Genomic DNA, 13,306 nt, shown 5'->3' with positions numbered 1-13,306 from the left:
TGTGTTTCTCCATCTCAATGGAAGTGTTCAATGATACTCGTACATTACTAGAGTCACCTAGCATATTAAACAAAATAACATAATCGTACATGTGCTACCATTGAGCTCCCCCTTTAATCAAGGATGATTTATTGACTAGTTGAAGTTGTATACTTACATGTTACATGATATGTATCTGTGGTACTACCATAACAGTTATGACCTGGTAGCTAGCGTAACCCCCAATCCTACCTCCGGTTGGTCCACGATGAGTTAAGGCTTATGGATTGAATAAGGACTGTGATGGTGATTGAGGGTGTTTGGTACACCAAACTTAGGTTACATTGATGGATGTTCCTTTCAGTATCAACAAATTAGAGAGAAGAGAAGTAGATATACAATCCATTGACTTCATTTTTAAGATATGATTGTTTCACACTATTGCACAATGCACATGCACCATAGAAAAAGCATGTGTCAACACTAAATAACAAACCATGATATATATCACTATACATAGAACACCTAATATACAAGACTTTTGATGGTGGAATATATAATCAATGATAACATATATTATGAAAGAAACTGATATTTATAGCTAGAGATATAAGAGTTTCAAAACTTATCCAACTCAAATTACTATATAGAGAAAGAATTAACCATATGAATATAATGGTTATAGATCGACTAAATTATTGACACCTTTGGTTCCTTCCAGGACCTCCATAATAGATATAATTCCCCCATATATTGTTTTTGCCTGCTTTTATATCATAACAATTTGGATGATCAGCCAAAAGATGGAGATTTGTTAGAGGAAGCAAGCTATTGTCCCAATCAACAACTTTCAAATTTCTAAAATAAGAAGCTTTTCCAAACCCTTCATCGGCGAAATGACCACTGCCCATTTGTGTTGAAGTGTGATATCCCCTTGATCTTGAGTTCACTATCTCCCCTCCAAACTGTATCATACTTGCATGTCTTTGTAGATGACTAAACAAGAACGACGGCCAATAGCCTATGAGTAGTCCTGACCCGAATTGGAGCCACCAATGTCCGTGTTTAGGGTCCTACACAAGCAAACAACTCTGTTTTAGTTTCGTATAATCTTGATGTAAGTTAGTAATTATAAATAACACGAACATCACCTAAAGGTAAAACAAACATATATACCAAGTAAACTTCACAATGGATCAATTATAGACACTTGGTATCAACTAATTAGTAATACACTAATAGTCTATACATTAGTTTAACAATATATGTCAACCACACAAAGAAAAAGTCTACACATGGGAGACACTTCCTCGAAGACAAAAAGAGAATCTTATAATTTAATACTGTGCTTGCAAGATCAGTGCTATAATATTGACAGAGAAACACTGTTGTGGAAGTTTTGGTCCATAAAAATGACAGAAAAAAGTAGTGCCCAAATGCATGTGCAACTAAAGCTTTGAATAACCATATACCTGATATATGCTAGCTATGTTAATTTAAAAACTTACTACTCGATCGTAATTGGTAACCCATATTTGAAATATAATAAGTAACTAGCTAAGATCTTGTTAATTATTAATTTAGCACTAAGTATGTACCTTCCATATCATGATGCCAATATCGAATTGTTTATTTTTGTAAGATGACCTTGGAGAGATTGCTGCACCTATTGCGATTCTATTGTTGGTTTGAACAAATCCTGAGCAAAGCAAGTTGTAGCATCCAGTGGTTTGGTATGCATCTGTCTGTTAAAGTATATTAATGATCAACCAACCCATATAATTAATAATAAGCTTAATTTATATTAACAGCATTATCGATCATAAGTAATTTAATGGTCGTGGTCCTGTAAAAAGTGGTTGCTTGGTGAAAATCTAACACTGACCACTAGAAGCAGCAAGTTCAACCCATTTAGTACTTTTGTAGCGGTGAATGGTGCAACTAATGTTAAAAAGGGAAATTCACTAAAATGTTAGACATTTTTGACACACTAGCAAGTTAATCGAAGAAATGAAATATAATTCAGACACATAATTATGTTTCAGGGTCAGCCCAACCCAAGCTGACCGACCCGACCATAGTCATTTTACAGCAAAAGCTAAGTAACACACGTTGATAGCTATAGAAATTACCGTCCAATAAGTGAAAAATCTAGGGTAACCATCTCCATATAACTCTGGGCTAACCTGTATAATCATCAATAATTGCTATTAATTAGATACTCATATTATTATTAGTGACTTGATATGTTAAAAATGTGGAGTAGCTAAAAATATAATTCGTTACCTGCCAACCAGCTTCCACTGTATTCAGATCATTGCCAAATGAACCAGAAATAACCCATAGCTGTGAAAGACTAAACTCATATGGATCTGTAACGGCCGGCGTCCATACATTTATACTGGCCTTAGCTCCATAGTATTGACCTCCATTCACAAATGCAACTGCATGCTGTATCCATATTTATCAATGAGCTTGTATGACATTTTATTATCTCTATATATATATTATTGTTAAACTTGACACTTAGGTGTATGTATGTACTAATTACTTCATGACCGCCGCTGGTTGTATCGCGCCTCACGCGTCTTATGATCTTTCTTCCAAAGCGTTTTACAGAAGTCGCACGTAAAACATCATGTTCTGTAGTTCTTCTGATTGGAACAGTTCCTTGTGGGCAGAACTCATTTGATTGTGTCCATAACTGCATAGTTTCTAATAAGGTGGTCTCTTCATCACTTGAGTTGTGTCCCTTTGGCCTTTCCAATGGTGGTTCCTACATTTTATTCAACACGTACTAGCTTTTAATACGTAGAAAGAAAGAACAAATAAATAAATAAAAACTGATCGAATAGTAGTTCAAAAGGAATTATACCAACGGTTTTTGGCCTTTGAGCTTAGGATGGTCAAATGCTGGTTGAAGATGAGATAAAACACAATCTATCAAGTCTCCATCAGGACTCTACTTAACATCACGTGTTACTTGACATTCAAGAAAACGGGGAAAAAAAATGAAATAACAAAAAAAAACAAGAATTAATGTACCTTGATGGATTTAATAGAAGGCTTGTTGATTTTCTTGAGATGATTTTGGATTCTTTTTAGCTTCTTTAACTCTTGCATTGGTTTGAAATCGGATTCGTTCTTCGGTAATGAGATGACAACAGGTAAAAACATGATAAGTAAGAAAACAAATGTGAATGTGGTTTTGGAATAAGAAGAAGAAGCCATAGTTTTTTTGTTTTCTTGATGTTTGGTTGTATTCTAAGGTAACATAGATTGGGTTTAATATAAATTTATGTGTGTTTGTATATAGTTGGAGTTGTCTCCTTCTAACAGATAGAAGTAAGATTTTATGAAGAAAACAACGACTCGAGTGCAAGAAACAGTTTTTGGTTTTATTCCAATATTTTGTCACAAGCTAGGAAGAAAACACACAAAACCCAGATGCATACAAGACAGAAGAAGCTTGAAGTTTCAAATTGGACAAAGAGTGTGTGAGTTTTTAAATGGGAAAATGACTAAACAAATTTGCAATCCCCTTTACATCTTAATGACATGTATGGTCATATAAGTCCAAGAAATATACCACTCACATAACCATTTTAAACTATACTCTGTCCGACTCAAAAAAAATGTACTCCAACCAAAAGAAATTAACAAATTAACATATGAGAAAATAATTCGTACTGTATCTAAGCTTAAGTATTGTTATTTTAAAAAAAGTTATAAATTAAACATTTGAATTTAATAAACATACATAGTTCCTAAATTTTACATAACCTCCCCATGAATTTTACATAATCCTACCCCACTTTATCTAAAATAAGTACTACATGCTTTATCTAAGAGGTAAAGGTGTAGTGCCAATAATTTGGCAAATTGGCTAAATTTAAACCAATAAGGAGATGCCAAGTGTGATAGCCAAAAACTTGCCAATACTAGCCGAAAACTTGCCAAATTTGTGGGTATAGTGCCAAAAGTTGTCACAACTAGCCGATGAAACTTTGACCAAAAAAACACGCTCCAAACGTTCAAAAGTTCAACCCCAACGTTCACTTGCATCGGCCAAAACTAGCCGATGAAACTTGCCAAATTGCCGATTAAACTTGCCGAGTCATGTGCTATGGTATAACCGATTAGCCGATTCTTGCCGATGAAACAAGCCGACTACACCCTTGCCCCTAACAAACCCTTTAACATGTATATATATATATATATATAGGTCTAGTGAATGATAACACAACCTTAGCTTGAAAAAGTGTATTAATAATATTTAATTAATTAAGGCCGAAATTGATATAAGAAAACAAGTGTCAGAGACACTTCAAGTTTTATACAAGATCTTGAGTTTGATTTTTAGGGATGATAAAACTTTGGGGGTTTTCCCTCTGAATACTTGTAATGGCTCATTATCAACATCTCGTTGTCTAGAGTACTTACAAGACTTCACCATTATACTGTAAGGTTTTCCCAATGTGATATATCGACTGAGATAAAAATACAACTTTTAAAGAATGAATAGTTATTTGAAGACAAACAAATGGATAGTTATTTGATGACAAACGAATATGATATGGACTAGAGAGACATTTTGAAAGGGAGTATTTTCGATTATTTTTATGAAGTTATAGATTTAATATTAAGTATCGAGTTGGGAAGCGATATTCGTACCATAAAATTTGATAATTTACCACTCTTGTGCATTGAATACATGTACAGTGTGCTTTGAAACATGTATAGTGTGGTAAATGCATTAAAATATGCGGTACAATTATCACTTCTCATTCGAGTTAGCTTAAAAGTAAAGAGGAGATGATTTGTGGTTAAAGTTTTGATACTATATAAGTCTAGCTATACCTTTACCTAAAGTGAACGGGGTTGAGAGTCTATTGGTATATAAGTTTTTTAACTTCGGGAGGATACACATTGTTTCGTGTCTCATATCTCACATTCATGGGAATGGATTAATGGAGTTTTTTCGAGGAATCTTAAGTTCTATCCAAGACATTCGTGTATGTAATAATAGGCATAAAATAAGATGTCGTTCAAAAATAAAACCTTTGCATAAAATTTTATACATAATTAGCCGATGAGGTTAATAGTTCATCGCATACATTTTTGACATTGCGGTTTTTCATCAGGGTTCGAATCATTTGTAGGATTGGATTATTGAGGGGTTTATATAACAATCATTTACCCAAATTTTATTCATGATTATTCGGGAAATAATTAGTAGGTGACACTTTCATATTTTTTTTACTAGCTAGACGGGTACATGCCAATGCAGTGGTCAGTGGTAGCGACGGAGGTGATGGGTGTCGGGGGTGGAGTCAGTAACGATGTGGTTATTAATGTAAAAATAATTTATATAAATGAGGTTAGTGTGGTTATTTTAAGAGTTGATGTATCATGTATGTTGTATTATAGGTATTATAGATGAAAATATTTAAATTAGTGAATAAAAAGGAATTGTAGTTTAGGTATTTTAAAGGCTGAAAGTTGGAGAAAAAAAAGATGTAGTTTTTTTTATACGAGAAGGTTACTCGCGCATTGTGACAGCATCAACGGGTAGCGCCGGTGTTGATTGACCTAGCGCCGAGGTTAACATATCAAGATTTAAAAATAAAATATTAAATATCTCAAATATCCCCAAATATCAATCCATGGAATATGATCTAGTTACGAATTCTATCAATCAAAGTCATTTAAACAATAAATATTAAATATTATTGATAATCAAATTAAAGTCATTTAAACTATAAATATTAAATATTATTGATGACACAATTAATATGTGTATGTTTTTAAGATATGCAATTTTTGTCACGGTAAATTTGAGATGGAATGAGTAAAAAGTAACGAGCATGGTACCCGCGCAATGCGGCGGCGATGACATTAGTTGCGATGTGATGGTATCGGCGTCAAGTGGTGTTGGTAATTGATATAAAAATATTTGATTTTTAGAAATAGTAAATATCTTTTAAAAGATTATGGGATGGTTGTGTAAGTTAATTAATTAAGGGTAAAATGGTAATTTTGCATGTCCTAAAATTATAAATTTTTAAACATAAAGATATAATTTTTATATAGTAGTAGAGATAATAAAAAAGAAATGAAATATAAAAAAGAAAAGATAAAAGAGATGGGAGATTGACCATGCATGTGGCACCCAGATGCCTAGAAAGTAGAGTTATTTACTCGCAATTCGCAAAACTCTTGTTTGGTTTCATAGGTAGTGCGGTCTGTCCCGATACGGCGATATGATATATATCTATATTACCTAATAAAGCAAATTTTTCTCAATTAATTATTTCTGTCTTTGAAATATTAAATTTGTCCTTGTACATTTTTTATTCCCATAATACTCTCTCCATCCTAAAATTAGGCACGCTCTAACCACTGTCCTTTTTTTGTAACCCGCAATTTTATTAACGCTGATATGAAAATTACTACCATCAACCGCTATCACTTCCGCCCACTGCCGTAGTATACCGCCGCTGCATCGCACGGGTATCCATCTAGTAACAATTAACATTAGGAGGCAACCCAAGGTTAATCATCTATTTTCTTCAATTTATTTTTCCTTTTGTCAAATAATTTACTAAATATTTAAAGAAATATTTGCTGAATAATATAATATTCATAATAAGGTGAGAGATGATATCAAAAGATAGGAGAATTATAACATCTAAAATCTTTTTATTTTGACAGTTAGGCTTAATTAATGTTACTTTTTTTTATGAGTTTTTGCTAAGTATTATGTGTTTAATATGTGATTATATGTAATTAATTTACTTAATGGAAAAAAACTTTGTTCTTTTAAATTCGAACATGGTTCTCCCCAAATCAAAGTTTTAAAATAGGGATTTTTTTTACCGTTAGGTTGTTGACCCGTTGATAGTTTAAAAAGAGAACATTTAAAAACTTAATTAGGAAAATATATCATTTTTCATGTTATGAAAAGTCCACGACTTTGTATATACCCTTTGGCCCTTTGCCTTTTTCTATAATCCAAAAAACGAAGTTTAAGATGACTTGTTCCAAGTAACACAAAGTTTTCAAGGTTGTACCTTAATTATGCATTCAACAATGAAAATCTATAGATCGTACTAATTTAACCTTATTTCAAACAACATCAAGCATCTATTCATGCATATCTATAGTTGTAGACTCATTTTCACTATTTGTGAGTTATATGATTACTATGCATCAAATGACAACTCTCATATATGTCTTTCACTATTATTGAGCTCCTTGATCATTTATGCTTTAAGGAAACTTTGCTTTTTGTACTATCAAAATGAAGGCTAGCTCCCATTATTGGACTGAAACTTTATCCAAGAAACGAAAAAAGAGACTATAAGGACTGTACATTGTGCATAAGTAGTTGCACATAAGGTTGTCAAAAGACACAAACTTTTCAAAGTAAATAATAGAAAACTCATCTTTCTTTATAGTCATTTGGACCCCTTAAGATAACCATATGGCAATGGTTTGCCACTAACTTAAAAAAGGACAAACGTTTATGGGCTTTTTGATATATTTCTTTTTCCTTTTTGTGGATTTAGGCACAAAATGCCCTCCACTTACTATGATAATTGAATTCAACTGTTTACTATATATAATTAGCATTCCTACATGTAAACAATAAAGCATTCAATTTTTTAAAGTAAGCTAGTTGTATGGAGAGCTGAAATTTTTCCAAAAGGGATACAGGTTTAAATCTCATAGGATAACATTCTTGGGTTACCAAAGAAATGGTTAGGAAACCACTTCTAATACTCCAGTTAAATTGTTACATTTGAGTTGAAAGTATTTTAATTTACACGAACTTATAATAATCTCATTCGTTCCCCATATAACAATAAAGCCACTAAAACGTGCTGGGATGAGTAAGACTTACGATAATTTTCTCTCAAGGTAATTGATTGATAAATGTATGAGATAGTTTTTTCATTTTTTAGTTTATCATATATTTTTAACATTAACTTAGCATTAATTTAGCAAATGAAATGCCACTAATTTCAAAGATAGTCAAGGCATGTAATCGATCAAATCATTACTGTAATGTCAAATATCACATACTGGTTGTATATATATATGTGTGTGTTCATCTTTACCAAAAGACACAAGTAAGTAATCGAAAACATGGTTATATGTATAAGAAGATACCAAACTTGAAACAGACAAATCCCACCAGCCAAAAGAAAAGTCACAAATGGCCCATAACCCTGACTGACTCCCTCCCATTATAAAGATGGCATGCATGCTTGTATAACAATAGCTCCATTTCAAAATCATTTTTCACTTTTACTAGAAAGAAAGCATTAACATAAAACGTACATATTAAGTTAAAAATATATAAAAGTTTCAACAATGATCGATAAAGATGAGAAAAAAGAAAAAATATAATTCATGTGTCAATAGTTAAGTCTGGTAAACGCCTAATTAGTCTAATCTTAATATAGTAAAATGACATGTTTTGCAAAGGTTAATAGACGATAAGGACGTTTTTATCTTTGTTTAAGTGTTTCAGGTCATAAGTGGTGAATTGGAGCTAAATGAATTGGAAATGAGCCAAGGATGCGAAAAACTGGAAATCTGAAGAAATCAAGGAGCATACCTTACGCCCATCACTGGCGTAGGTTACGTTGGGCAAAAATAAGCAGCGCCCAGTGCTATTTTAGTTTAATCAAATCGGTTTTAAGTCTATGCCTAGATTAATTAACTTTGTAAATTGTTTAACACTCTCCCATGATTCCCTGTGGAAACGATACTCGACTTACCCCTATTAATTAGTGGTATTTAGTTTATATTTTTGATCGGTCCTACGACATCGATCGAAGTCCATTTCCAAAAATCATAAAAAAAAAAACGTCCAAGTATATGGCAGTATGGCACACCCACGACGATCGAGGATGTGCTCAACCTACAGTTTGTGTCTTCTTTAAGTATCTGAAATGGTGGCCATCTTCATCTTGTTGGAGTATAATGTCTTCTCTAAGCTATGTAAAGTCTGACCTGCTTTATACATAGAAAAAGTTCATTCCCACTAAGTAAAATCATCCTCCAATTAAGTTGCAATTTCAGACCAGACATAAATACATAACCCAAACGTAATCCAATCGAGTATTAAGTGTACTAGTATCGTTCATGCGCGCATTCTGTCGAAAATTATCACCAAGCTCTTTTGAGCGAAACCTTGAAGTAGAAAATAACTTATATTGTCGTATCTTGTACGTGAAGACATCGAAACATCTAACCATCAAAATACTTTCGTGGTAGTTCAAAAAGTTAAATTGTGTCTATGTCTTGATAATAAACTAATATCAAATTTAAAAACTTTTGATAATTTTGTAACCTATGTATATATATCTAAAAGTTCTATGATGGTCGTGGAAAAATTTAGCGCATTCTTGACGTTTTATCGATGTGTACTTAATAGGTTATTGATTAGTGTACTAAATTGGGTTAATTAGGAGCTTAATTGCATTTGTTTAGTTACTATACGATATCATCATAGAGCAATGAGGTTAGTGGGGTTAATTAGGAGGTTAATTCATTTGTTTATTTACTAACGTATGTAAGACGATATGATCATAAATGAATGAGGTTAGTGGGATTAATTAGGAGGCTAATGCATTTGTTTATATTTGATAATGATGATAGTAATATGTATTATATATAAGTTGGATAAGGGGTTGGAAAATTTGCCGCTTTTTAGCTTTCATTTACGAGGATTAAAATAGGGATTAATTATTATCATCTTATTTTTTCATTATCAATCACCAACTATGCATTACACCCATTCATTGAATTGGACGTGGGTAAAGCGGTTAATGTTATTAAATGTGATGGGTTAATGTAACGTGGGTAAAACGTAGAGGTTGAGATGCAAAAGTGAGCTTATTAAATGATACTACATGTAAGAAAGCCAAGAGTTGTAGCAATTAACATCTCATTAACCCATCTTCTGGTAGTTGAAAAATCATCAGGTAAAGGATGTGTGTATATTTATACCAATATTCTAAACTTACCCCACATATTGTTTAGCTAATAACCCCAAAATCAAATATACTACTTCCATTTTAATAGAATCATTTTTTATCCGGACTCAAATTCTTCTACTTAATCAAGATATCAAATTTAGTCCTTCCATTTTAATAGAATCATTTTGTATCCGGACTCAAATTCTTCTATTTAATCAAGATATGCTTAATTTGTTGGAATTTTTCATTAATATAATTCTTTTAGGGTTTTTTATGTATTGAATTTGCGGATGTTGGTTTTTTGGTGATGACTTTTGGTACTGTATTAGATATCTATGATCAATTGATTGGATGCAATTTTATTACTGTATTATTTTTGCATTATTGATGTTATTTTCAAAGTAAGTAAAAAAGTGATTTAAACAGTTCATCTATCATTGATCTGTTAGTCTATTGTTTAGGGACAGATCGAGCAATAAAGCTCTTTCACCAGCAAGAAAAGAGAGTACATTAAATAAAAGGAACGGGCTGATGTAAGAAAGCACCTGAAATGGTAGTTTATGAAGGTTGGTGATGCTTATAAGTATAAACCATTGAGTCCTGATGTTTTTTGTTATTCATTTATTTATGTCCATTTCGGCATTTTGTTGTTCAAATTCATTCAATCAACCAATTTTTTTTTTGTTTGACTTATTTAAGGCAGAACAAAAAAAGAGTTCCATATTTAATTGATGATTTTGAAACTTCTTCAAGAAATGGCAACTTCGATGCAACAAATACGCTTGTAAGAGAGACACTTGGATCGCAATACAAAGAAAGACTAAGATGTTCTCAACTTCTCATAATAGAACAAGTGGCAGGTAAACAATTACTATTTCATTACTCATGTTTTTAGTGTTTTTTAATTTGTGTAAAATGATGATATTTTAGTCTAAAATTACGCCTTATAAGTAGCCTCCTTATTATCATATCCAGTATCATGTAATATACAGTTGCTGATGAGCATAGATTTGCAAGCACTGAACGGGTCAATACATAGGCCACTATGTTTTGAGGAATATGTTTCGGGAGGGTAATACATTCAAGACTTCTATTAGGTTATCATTCGTAGTTACAGTCCCCATATCTATTTTTTACCAATGTTTTTTTCTTGCTTGAGTCATTGGTGTTGTTTTTTAAGTTTTGTTGTGTGCATGTTGGTGAATACAGTGAGTCAATCACTGCTATGGTCGACACTTTGTATGAGCTTTTTGGTTTGGGCCCGTAAATGTTCAAGTAAAAAGCATGTCATGTGGTGTTTCTGGGTTTCTTATTTTGGATCTATAGTTTTTCTTTTACTTTTTGTCACGCGTGTTTAAAAACAAAAAAAATATAAAAAAAAAAACCCTGATGTTTGATCCTCATATCTACCCTGTCTGTGGCATTCAAAAACACTGTGGAGATCACGTCCATTCGTACAAAAAAAAATAGTTGGTACCTTTACACGTGTTCAGGTGGCAAGTGTCATAAAGGTATTACACGGAAGACAGGTTTTCCAAGTGCAAGGCCTGTAAGGCTAAAGTCGACTACTTGGGGACAACGTATGTGTATCTTTAGTTTCTTTAATTGAAATGTTTGAATGTTGTACCAGATGTGTATGGTTACCAGAAAAGCTTTCATAATTATCCAAGATTATTACGGGATTATCCATTCAAAAAGCGACGAGTGTACCGGCTAGATGATCACAATGTATCCTAAATGGTGATAATTACAGCAACAAGTTATTTTAATTTTAATAATACAATAAAAAACTGTCATTACCATAGATGTTGCCAAGAGTTGGAACTGTATAACCCAAGTTAATGCCTTATTCGATTTGAAAAATTTTGAAATACTATTGTTTAAAGGTATTGTTTTAGGATTTGCGTTATATTCATATAAAATATACACTTAAAAGAGACATGCATTAACATAGTTCTGTTTCATAGACCCTCATACTGTTTTGGGACAGTATTCAAAATACATGTTGGCATTGCTACTCCTTTTGTACGAAAACAATTGCCTACTCTTAATGATTGAAATTAGTTCGATTAATATTAAAAAGGAAAAATCCTTCTAATGCTCAACTTTTGTGAATTTCCTTTATATATGTGTTTATTTTGATCTAAGTCTGGTTGGATAATTCATATTATGTAAATCTTTGCAGATGCTAAATCTCTAATTGGAAGGCGGTACTCTTATCTATCAGTACTAAGTGATTTGATGAGTGACATGAAGTCATGAATCACTGGCCATTTGAAGTTGTCGTTGGCCCTAGAGACAAACCCGTGATTGTTGTCTCATACAAAAACGAAGTGAAGCAATTCTCTGTTGTATAAATCTCTTCCATGGTCATAAACAAGACGAAGAGAATGTAGGTGTATATGGCGTTTAAAGATGTGACTGTCTTGAAAAAAATGTAATAGACATTTATGACAATTAGTTAATACTCCCCCGTCTCATATTAAGTGTCATAATTTGACTTTTTGAGTCTTCTTCTTTCAACTTTGACCGTAAATATTTTTTGTCTGTGTTATATAACACTGATAAAACATATATAAATTGATTGAGTTTTAAATGTATTTTTCATTGATATAACTTTCATCAACTACTAATATATAACACAAACAAAGATATTTACGGTCAAAATCAGAAGAAAAAGACTTGACCAGTCACAGGACAATTAAAATGGGAAGGAGTAATAATGAACTTCGAACCACCATAAAAAATGCGTCCCTGCCTACTTGAATGACACGCAGCATCAGGCCACAAAGGACAAGCTATTGTTGATGCTTCTCATAAAATCAATCCTGATGCGATTGTATACAGAACAATCTAATGTGTAAATGACACATTAATTGTTGGATCATTCACAAATATCAACTAAAAGCAAGAAACACGAATACATCTAATTACCCAATTTGAAACCATCATATATGAGAGATCATCATCATTCATGTCTTCGGATATGTACATTCCATCACCTTCATTCTATTCTAACAACCTCGGCTCATTAACAGGCACACCGACATCAAACTCGAACTGAACAATAAAAAACTTCAAAATAAGACAAACTTACAAACATACAAACAACCCGTGAAGCCCGGCCGTGCAACGCACGGGCCTTCACTCTAGTTATTAGAAAAGGGGTACATTCTTTTTGGATTTGAATATAACATGACGTAATTGAACTTCTACGAATAAAGTGATAGAAATCATGATAAATATTTTGATTATTTAATGTCTTTAAAATCTAGTAATTTTTTTTTCTTGTTAATAATAGCTTTATGAGTTCTTGTTAACATGTATGAATAGTT

At 32.4% G+C, this 13,306-nt stretch overlaps 1 protein-coding gene and 1 long non-coding RNA gene across 2 annotated transcripts; one reads left to right on the top strand and one right to left on the bottom strand.

Moving 5' to 3' along the window:
* Nucleotides 1-558: 558 nt before the first annotated feature.
* Nucleotides 559-3,462, bottom strand: LOC122588599. Its single transcript, XM_043760746.1, has 7 exons — nt 3,025-3,462; nt 2,855-2,941; nt 2,531-2,755; nt 2,266-2,430; nt 2,112-2,165; nt 1,578-1,724; nt 559-1,052 (listed from the first exon to the last, which is right to left on the bottom strand). Exons 1-7 carry the CDS (start codon nt 3,208-3,210, stop codon nt 675-677), a joined length of 1,242 nt encoding a protein of 413 aa, XP_043616681.1. The 5' UTR covers nt 3,211-3,462; the 3' UTR covers nt 559-674.
* Nucleotides 3,463-10,680: 7,218 nt separating this feature from the next.
* LOC122586435 lies at nt 10,681-12,463 on the top strand. Its single transcript, XR_006321992.1, has 2 exons — nt 10,681-10,831; nt 12,157-12,463. It is a non-coding gene; the product is annotated as an uncharacterized LOC122586435 (long non-coding RNA).
* The last annotated feature ends 843 nt before the right edge of the window (nt 12,464-13,306 follow it).

The sequence above is a fragment of the Erigeron canadensis genome, chromosome 2, assembly GCF_010389155.1.
Source record: "Erigeron canadensis isolate Cc75 chromosome 2, C_canadensis_v1, whole genome shotgun sequence".
In the NCBI taxonomy this organism is placed as follows: Eukaryota; Viridiplantae; Streptophyta; class Magnoliopsida; order Asterales; family Asteraceae; genus Erigeron; species Erigeron canadensis.
This window is presented reverse-complemented; position numbering and strand designations above follow the sequence as displayed.

What these genes read in the sequence shown, in the direction of transcription:
- LOC122588599 (XM_043760746.1), bottom strand. Translation starts at nt 3,210, where the DNA reads ATGGCTTCTTCTTCTTATTCCAAAACCACATTCACATTTGTTTTCTTA. An exon ending in CAACCAGCGGCGGTCATGAA is followed by an intron (nt 2,431 to 2,530) that starts GTAATTAGTACA and finishes ATATGGATACAG; the next exon opens with CATGCAGTTGCATTTGTGAA. An exon ending in GATTTTTCACTTATTGGACG is followed by an intron (nt 1,725 to 2,111) that starts GTAATTTCTATA and finishes ATACTTTAACAG; the next exon opens with ACAGATGCATACCAAACCAC.